Source organism: Sinocyclocheilus anshuiensis, unplaced genomic scaffold (assembly GCF_001515605.1).
Source record: "Sinocyclocheilus anshuiensis isolate Anshui unplaced genomic scaffold, SAMN03320099.WGS_v1.1 scaffold112, whole genome shotgun sequence".
Classification (NCBI taxonomy): domain Eukaryota; kingdom Metazoa; phylum Chordata; class Actinopteri; order Cypriniformes; family Cyprinidae; genus Sinocyclocheilus; species Sinocyclocheilus anshuiensis.
The window spans coordinates 924,592-934,092 of NW_015557175.1; the positions used below are offsets into that span (position 1 = coordinate 924,592).

The window sequence follows — 9,501 nt, forward strand, 5'->3', positions numbered from 1 at the left end:
TATATATATATAATTTACCAACTTAATAATTGGATGCTGTAGCCTTAGATTTGAAAGTTAAAAAAATTGCATTAGTTTAAAAAGTCTTTTAATTCTTAATTCTTAAATCTTTAATACGCATTTGCCTCTGTCTGTGTTTAAAATATGAAGCTCTAGTGTTCGGGACAGTGAGAGGATGTCAGTGGGTGAAGTCCAGCTTACCCAGGCATGGCTGCATTCTCAATGGCACATCCAGGTCCCTCACACCTGGCTGGACGCTTGCGTGAACTGGATAAAGGTGGAAGCGGTTAGCGAATCCGTGCCTCAGTCGCTGCTGAATCAGCGCATCCTGGAGCAATGGCTAGTGACTGACCTGCGAGATCTGTCCCACCCGGTGCTCCCCGAAAGAATATCCGAGGCACAGAAAACAGAACTAAACAGCTGTTACTGTCTTCAGATGGACTCCCTGCTAGACGTCAGCCAGCCTGCCTACACTCAGCTGCAGCGTATTCGGGGCACCGCCTGCTCCAATGATCAAGTCTCGGCGGTTACGCCGGAAACGCAGCGGCCGTGGGAGGCCAAGCCCACACGTATGTTGATGTTGCAGCTCACGGATGGAGTGCAGAGTCTGGAGGGTATGGAATACCAGCCCATCCCGGCTTTAAGCACCAACCTGCCACCCGGGACGAAGCTACAGCTAGTCGGTCCAATCGGCGTCTGTCTCGGGGTGTTGCTCTTGAAAGCAGAGAACGTGAAGGTGTTGGGTGGGGAGGTGGAACAGCTCTTGGAGATTTACTTTCAGAGCAGAGTGCTTTGCGGGACACTCGGTTTGCCTGAGGAGAACCATCCACAAGGCGAGGAACCGGATGACCAGGAGCTCCTGGCCAGCGTAGAGGCTCCAGTAGGTCATCAGGTAGCTGACAGCGGCTACAACAGCATGGCTTCAGAAGCTTCCTTCAGACCACCTCAGTCGCAACCCCGTCCTCAAGCGACGCCCGTTTCCAGAGAAGACGACTGGGATATGGATGAAATTCCAGATGATGACTTCAGAGGTATTCCAGATGATTTTGATGACGTTCCACAAAATGTGGTGGACGAGGACTTTGATGACATCCCTTTAGAGGAGCTGGACAGTGTGATGCTGGACAACCCGATAGATTCAGAAGTCAGGCCAAGCAGGCGGGAACACTCTGAAATCAAGCACCCTGATGTAATCCAGCCCAATACCGAAGAACCAAGCCTTCTAAGTTTTCGCTGTAGAATTATGCTTAACAGCAGAAGCTTAAATGAAGTTCCTGTTGCAAACGTAGAGGAACCTGATGCAAACTTCCCCAACCGACACAAAACCGAAGAACCAAGCCAAACTTTTCGCTCTAGAAATCTGCTTAGCAACACCAACCAAAGCAGAACCTTAAATGAAGTTCCTCACACATCTGTTACAAGTTCCTCTACAAACACAGCTGGATCTTCTGGTTGCGAACGAGATGCGCCTACACCACCGTACCTCTGCATGCTACAGGCTGGCTGTTGGCCTCCCACCAAAGTTCAGGTTTTACGACTACAAGCTTTCATCGTGACGCTAGTAGGAAATTTGCGCAGTAGTAGTGGCGTGTGGCAACTCGGGGCCACCATATCTGACGGAACCGGGTACTTGGATGTGGATCTGTCTGACGCCATGCTCACCAAACTCATCGGCTACACGGCAGCAGAGGCTCGAGTGCTGCGGAAAGACCCGGCGAGACGCGGTGAGGTGGACAGCGGGATTCAGCATTGTCAAAGAGAGCTGGTGGATATGTGCTGTATGATGAGCGTGCAGGTGGATCAGACGGGCAGAGGAGTCATGTTGTGTGCCAGTCCACTCTCTGACAGAGAGAGCTCCGAGATACAGAAAAGAGTGAAAGAGAGGAGGAACTAAGCTGTACTTATTCTCTGGACTCTCTTAGTTGAACCGAATCGGACAGTGTTCATGCTGATTCAGTCGGTAGTTTCGATGAGGCTTTAGTGGAATGACTTGTTTCGGTTCTCTCAGTCTGAAGAAGACCGCTTATAATGCACATCACTTGCATTCCTTACAATTCAGAACCCAATGTGTTCCGTTTTTTGTGAGTAGTTTTGTTTTTAGATTTGAATGTCTTTGAAAATGATTTAATGAATTAAAAATAATTTAAACACAATTTTTTGTTTTTCCTTTTAATTTTTACATTTTACTGAAGAAAACGTTGTGGGTGGTTGCTATGTGGTTTCTATGTGTTCTTAAAGCAATAAGCCCCAAGAAGCCGTGGTTTACAGTGAATTTATAACAGCTAAGGGGCGTTGTTAGGCACGACGCGAAGCTTAGCTGTTATAAAATCACTGTAAACCATGGCTTCACAGGGCTTATTGCTTTTATAAATCGGTTATTCCATATACGTAGTAAGGTTTCACAGAATAAAACAGAGCAAATAAAGTGTAATGATATTAATAAAAACAGTATTCTTCCGCCAAACCGAGCAACAGACAAACGTAAACAAAGGTGTATGTTTGTAGAGTAATTTACAACAGCTTCGAACGCGGCTCAACCAATCAGAATCAAGGACCAGAACTATCCGTTTTATAAAATAAGTTTTAACGTTTTTTTCTTCTTGAAATAATACCTCTCCTCAGTAATCCGTATAATATGAAGTAGTACTTTACAGAGTATAGTAGAAACAGGGTGCAGTTGGAAATCTTTATATATATAAAGACATATATATATGTATGTGTGTGTGTGCGTATCTCTTTTACAACTCCTGTAACTGGTAGAAAAAGTACAACACAGCTTTTGCAATGAAAATAGCCTCAGCTGCCGACTTGAAATGTCTATTACCTACATGGAAATCTTTCCCTTCTCATGCAAGTTATAACTGTCATCATCTGTGTGCACATTCACATTAGCATTTTCTTTTTGCATGGAAGATTTGATGCACATGGTCCACATTTCATCAAAGATATTGAACAAAGCCCTTTTGGTGGGTAAGCTTCGCATTTTCTTACTCCTCCTTTTATTGAATAGATCATTATCTCTGTCTGCCCTGCTGAAAGAAAGAAAAAAAGTGAAAAGCAGCTTAAGCTGTTGACTGGTCTTCGCTGGTCTTCCATCCTAGGCAGAGCAGGTTTAGGTCTTAGAGTGGTTTTCACCAGCAGGGGGATCATAAAAACAGTGTTGACATTACTTGTTTGTAAAGCTTTAGTGTTTCTGTGGACATGCTAGCATGCTAGATTGCTGAGAAAATCAGGCAAATGACCAAGATGGTCAGCAGTAACACTGTTACAATATGTTGATTGAACTGAAGATGGGGCAATTATTAAAAAATGAACTGAACTAACGTATATATGCCTTAAAAATACTTTAAAACAATCAGAGTACAAAATGTGTCGGTATTGTTTAAATGTAGGCCTAATATAATTTAGCAATTTGCAAATGTGTTACCGTGCCTGGTAGTAAAATAAATATTTGCAAAAGCGCTCTATGTTTTTAATAATTAATTATGTAAAAGAGGACCTATACATATGTAGATTTTTGACGTTTATTTTGTTGGTAGACAGATAAAATCGTTTAATAAGAGAGGGGAAAAAACACATTTATTCGGGTCAGACTTTGCAGTATGTTATTTATCTACACTATGTGTCCATAGCACAAAAGGCTATGGGGCGAAATTTAATACTAAGGGCTTTGGGTTTGCAAATAATCATCCTAAATATAAGAAACAATAACAGTATTGGGTTGCTTTAGTAAGCAGCGTTACAAAGAAGTCCTAAAACAAATACCAACGGGCACCAATAGATGGCAGCAGTGGAATGTAATTGCAGTGTGAAATGCAAACATTAATTGTGAGCCAAGCACATGCCAAGCAGACCGTTTAATGAGCCAGCTAATCCCGTGATGGGCTGTTCTTCCTGCTGTTTACATAAAGGTACAAAGAAATGCACAGAAAAAAAAAGTCTGCACAGTTCAAGACCAGAATGCAAAGGGCTTTCATAATGAAGTAACCCTTGTCTCATGTAATCTCACACTCCATCAGTTAAATTAAAGCATACAGTAGACTTGGCCTTAATCATAGAGATTATATAGCTTGATCTTTGTGGTCCTGGCCTAAAAACACCTGAGTGTCATTAACTGAGTGCACCATAAATTGCCCCTTCAGAGACTCCCACTGTGCGTGCACGCTCATCTAATTCAACACTGATTTCTATTCCCGCGTCGTGCGTCAATCCTGACGTCATTGACGTCATTGCGTGACCCGGTAACGGGTTGAGAGAGCTGCTAAGTAGCGACTCGTCGTTCACTCACCCCAGGTGTTGACAAGTGAGTGGCCTTTTGTGTTACCAGCAACTCATCATTCCATTCATCAGAAATTACTTGCCGTGTGACCAAAACAAATCTTAAGATCCTTTATTCAAATTTGCTGGTCTACAAATCAACTATTTTCTGCTCGCCGACAGTTAAATGGATAGTTCACCCAAAAATGAAAAATAAGCCATAATTTTTAGCCTAACGTACTTGCCTTCATATTGTTCCAAACCTTCTGCTGAAAACAAAAGAAGATATTTTGAAGAATGTGTGAAACCAAACAGTTGCCGGTAGCCATTGACTTCCATAGAGTTTGTTTGTTTGTTTCATACTTATATGGAAGTCAATGGCTACCGGCAACTGTTTGGAACAACGAGGATGAGTAACTGATGACAACATATCCATTTTTGGGTGAACTATCCCTTTAAGAAGAATTAATAAATTAATTAATTAATGTATTTATTTATTTATTTCAATCAGACTTCATCCTACTTTAAAGATCTGGAGCATTTAAAACTGCAGACAGCAGATCAGATCATTTTAGTCATCTTTATAGGCTATTCTCGGTGTGAAGGGCCTTTAATGGTCATCTCTGACAAAGCCCAACATTATAGGCAGATCGATGCCTGGTCACGTGACTGACGATCACTATGTTTTAAATGTCAAAAACGCCGATGCCAGATATCTAGACCTATCTGCAAAAATATGAGCATTCATTGTTTATCAATTTTGTATGTGACGTATATCAAGATATTAATAATAACTATAATACACTTAGTAGCCTAAATAAAAATCCATAATGATTTCCATTAACACTCTTGCGTCATTTTAATTGTGTATGGTCGTTGTTGTTGTTTTTTGCTCATAATTCTCCACCCCCTTTCTATTTATTTCCTTGATGTGAATCAGACTGAACGACTCGCGCTGAGAGAGAGTCGAGAATGAGTCAATTCGAGAACAATTCGTTCATTTAAAGATTCATGCACAAATGAATCATTCACGAACGAACCCCAACTGCTGTGTGTGAACTACATCTGTCAAGCGACTGTCATCATTACCATAATCTGAGCAACATGCCTGAAAGGAGATGAAACATGCATTGACTTCTATATGCGTAATTCATTCGCCTTAAGCTCTTAAGTCCTGATCGTGTAAGGATGCTACACGCTGTCAATAATCAATGAAGTGTCTGAATGATCTCCTCTCCTCGTCTCCTCCCCTCAGATGCGCTGCGCATCATCCAGCGCCCGCGCTCCCTCACTTCAGCACTCGCGTCTCTCAAGAGCGCGTCTTAATTCCGTCCTTGTCTATGGCAAGCCAAAGTATTCACATACGCCTGGGCGGGCGTCTGATTGCACACTGACCCGTCAAAAGCGTGCGATTTGGCAGCAAAACGCTCGTCTTCGACGTGTGATTTGCCATTAAACGCGCGTTCTTAACGTGCGCTTTGGGGTCACGGAAAAGCTCACCGGACGCGTCATTTAACGCCAGCGTCTCGGTCATTCCGTCTAGGCAGAGCGAGGCATACGGAGACGAGAGGAGCACGGACGCTTCACGCAGACAGACGCGCGAGACAAGGTCGACGGTGCGTTACGAGCCGTTCTGCGACGCTCCAGACGCGCGTGTTCTGCGCTCTCTCCACGCGTTGGATTCCAGGGGTCTTAAAACTGGAGGCGGGGACCCGGGGATGAGCCTGCTGTCGGGGGGCTTCGGCATGGCGGGCTGGGGGGCCGGGTGGGGTCTGATGCTGCTCGCGCTCTGGAGGCCCGGTGCCGCTTGTCCGGAGCTCTGCACGTGCACTGGCGTGCGGATCTCGTGCGTGGATGCGGAGCGCAGCATTATGGCTTTTCCCATGCTGCAGTCCGAGGCAGAGATGGAGAATATCACAGACATGTAAGTTATAAAGAAGAGGCCACAGAAGATGATGCATGTTGTGTCATTCAGTTAATTGCGTGCGTGCGTAATTGTTTGATTTCTATGATTTATCCGGGTTTTATTGTACTTGGAATTATTGTGCCAAAGTCATTTTATGAGTACACTGTATTATTACTCGGTTATATCTGCTGTTGACTGTTTTACACAAATGTTTTAAAACATATGAATCACTATGTCAGTTTGATTGACTTTAATTAGGTTAAGTAGTATTTTGAAATTAGTTGCTGTTTAAATCACACTAGAAGTGCATTTGTTTGAATTTAGGCCAGCAGAATGGGAATTTTTTTTATATTTCTACCTTTAAAAAATATTTAATTTATTAGAAATTATTTAGAGTTTTTACTACTCACCATAGATCAGTTAATGAATTAATTGAGTTAAAAGATTATTATAAATTTTTTGGGAATCTACCCTGCATGACTCGTTTAGCCAGATCTTGTTGTTATTGTTGCTGTTTACAGATACATTGCAAATCAAAGCAGCTTCAAATCCATTAATGAAAAAGATCTCGACTCGTACCACAACCTCAGAAACCTGTGAGTATAAAATGTGGAACAGCTTTTACGTTCTTGCTGTGAGATAGAAATTTATGATATCCGTGTTTGTGTTGTCCTGCAGAACCATAACCAACACGAGACTCGCATATATTTCGAGGCAGGCCTTTCAGAGCAACCCGAAACTACAGTATCTGTGAGTGCTTTGGTTGTGGAGAAGCTGGAGGTTCAGTTTAGCATGTTTTGGTTGTTTAGAAAGTTTAGTGTTATGTAAAAATAAATATGAATTCTGAAATGTTAACTACATTGCTAAAAAATATGACTGTTAAATCAGTATGTTTTATTATATAAATATATACTAATTTTATATGATTTATATTAAATATGTATATTATAAATATATAATAAGTTTTGTCAGTGCTGATCATTGTCTCCTTTAACAGGAATCTCAAAGAGAACAATCTGTCCAATCTATCGTGGAGGACGTTTCGTCATTTAAACATTTCATATCTGTGAGTCTCTTATTTTTCTCTCTTATTTTTGATTTATTTATTTTGGTTTTTGCTAATAGAAAAACAAGGAATGCAGCAAACGATGCATGCACACTTAAACATAACATATTTTACATAACAATATATTTCAAATCCATTCAAACGTAGCATTTATTCAAAAATATCCGATTGCATTTGCATGGTTGTTGGTACATTTTGGAATTTTGGGAATCAGCCAAACAGTACTAGCTACCATTCTCAGAAATATTGTCCGATAACCGGAGTCGCAAATATATTGATGTAAACTGTAATGATATGTAATGTAGTCCTATCAGGTTACACGTATAGAGTTATTTGTGTTCTTGATCAGTATTTTTTGCATTGAATGTTTCAGGGAGCTGTCATGCGCTTTGTGTGTTGCAGGTTGCTGGCAGGCAATCCTTTGCAGTGCATATGTGAAAACGTGTGGCTGAAGCAGTGGAGAGGAGAGAAGGCCGAGGACCTGCTGTGTGTGGAGGAGGAAGGAAAGAGGACAGCGCTGTCTAAGCTCACACTGCCCAACTGTGGTAAGAATCAGATGATAAAGAGAAGATAAGGATAAATGTCCGTTAACTAATGATGAAGGAGTAATATAAGCAAAAGTTGGGTCAAACGTTGTACATTAATTTCAGTTCATTTAACAGTGTTTACAGCAAATTTCACCACAGACTGCTTTGTGAATCTTTTACAAAGCTCTATAGATACTGTAACCAACATTATTGGAACCAGGATTAACCAATAGCTTGTAAACCAGTGCAGCACAGTGCCGTAACCTATTTCACAGTCAAGGGCATTAACATAAGATTTCTATATGCGAAAAGGTGAAAGAGGGTCAAAAATAGTCAGGAAAAATTCGATTGTGTCTGTTTTGGTGGAAAACTAACAAACAAAAAAACTTGAAATAAGTAGACCTGAGGGAAAGAGTTAAATAATAATAATAATAATAATAATAATAATAATAAACATATGTATGTATCATTTGCATATATATGAGGGTTCCATATGTGTGTTTATCAGTTATTTTAATTTTGTTATTTATATAATATTATAGTATTTATTATTAGTATGCATATGTGCTTTGCCATTTGTGTTATTTTTTAAAGAAATATTTATTTATTTGCTTTTTTGTTTTTTCAGTTAGATGCCAAGGCAACATTTCTAATTCTAAAAAAGTTTTTTTCATCTAATATTTCATTTATTCCAGCCTTATTTCAGTTACTGAAAACATATTTTTAATATTAGTTTAAGTTACGACGTTTTAGTTTGAGTTAATAATACCAACACTGTTCTTTATTAAAATACATTTAATCCATCGAAACTAATTGTCAACTTGATGCATTTCTTTGATGAAGCAACTGACTGGAAAGAATGAACTAAAACAATCTACTATGGCCTACTAAGGAAACGTGTTATTGTTTTATTCAGAGCAGAGGTCATCTAATATTTAATACTGAAATGTAGGTTTGTTTGTTTGGTAAGATGTGATTTTTTCCAGGCTGTAGTTTTATGACTGCGGCTTGAGACGTAAATAATTATTGATCCAAAAGATCAGCCTCCAGCCAGGCCTATTTTAAGCAATACCACAGCAGAAGACCCTCGAGGGAGGAAGACAAGAGAGCGAGGGAGGAAAAGGGAAAAATAGAGACAGACGGGGGGATCCCCAGAATGCAAAAACACTGAGACATTTAGCACTGAGCGTCTGCTGGCCTGTGGCCAAATGCTGCCTTTCTTTTCCATTTTTTTTTTTGTGCACTGAAAGAAAACGAGCTGCTCCAGTGAATTGTTCCAGTTTACCACTTTTGGAACATCTATAGAGGGCCAAATGTACATGAGAGATTTTTTGCCAGTGCAGTTTAAATTAGAAAAGGAAAGTTTGGACTTGTTGACGTTTAATCCCAAAATTCATTTACTCATGCTCATGTCATTCCAAACCTGTATGACTTTCTCTTTTCTGCGAAAAACAAAAGAAGATACTCAGAAAATTATATTTTACACACACACACACAGATATATATATATATATATATATATATATAGTGAAAATCAGTGGGGACCAGTGATGTTTTAGACCTAGAATATCTTCTTTTGTGTTTCTCAGAATGTCAGAGGTTTGGAATGACGTGAGCATGAGTAAATGATGACAGAATTTTCTTTTTTTTCATTTTCAAATGAAAATGTGCTGCAAATGTACTCACCCTCAGGTCATCCGAGATGTAGATGAGTTTGTTTCTTCATGGGAGCAAATTTGTAGAAA

The 9,501-nt window shown here is 40.2% G+C and overlaps 2 protein-coding genes across 2 annotated transcripts in view; both read left to right on the forward strand.

Moving 5' to 3' along the window:
- The window catches only part of LOC107678385 (recQ-mediated genome instability protein 1-like), a 3,225-nt gene extending 1,166 nt beyond the window's left edge, over positions 1-2,059 (forward strand). The window contains exon 2 of the mRNA XM_016473622.1: positions 151-2,059. Within this exon, the coding sequence (XP_016329108.1) occupies positions 176-1,894 (1,719 nt within the window). The 5' untranslated portion in view covers positions 151-175 and the 3' untranslated portion in view covers positions 1,895-2,059. The remainder of the gene's footprint in view (positions 1-150) is intronic.
- Positions 2,060-5,717: 3,658 nt separating this feature from the next.
- The window catches only part of LOC107678451 (BDNF/NT-3 growth factors receptor-like), a 58,026-nt gene continuing 54,242 nt past the window's right edge, over positions 5,718-9,501 (forward strand). Inside the window, exons 1-5 of the mRNA XM_016473723.1 lie at positions 5,718-6,181; positions 6,685-6,759; positions 6,842-6,913; positions 7,161-7,229; positions 7,632-7,774. Coding sequence (XP_016329209.1) covers positions 5,976-6,181; positions 6,685-6,759; positions 6,842-6,913; positions 7,161-7,229; positions 7,632-7,774 — 565 coding nt within the window. The 5' untranslated portion in view covers positions 5,718-5,975. The remainder of the gene's footprint in view (positions 6,182-6,684; positions 6,760-6,841; positions 6,914-7,160; positions 7,230-7,631; positions 7,775-9,501) is intronic.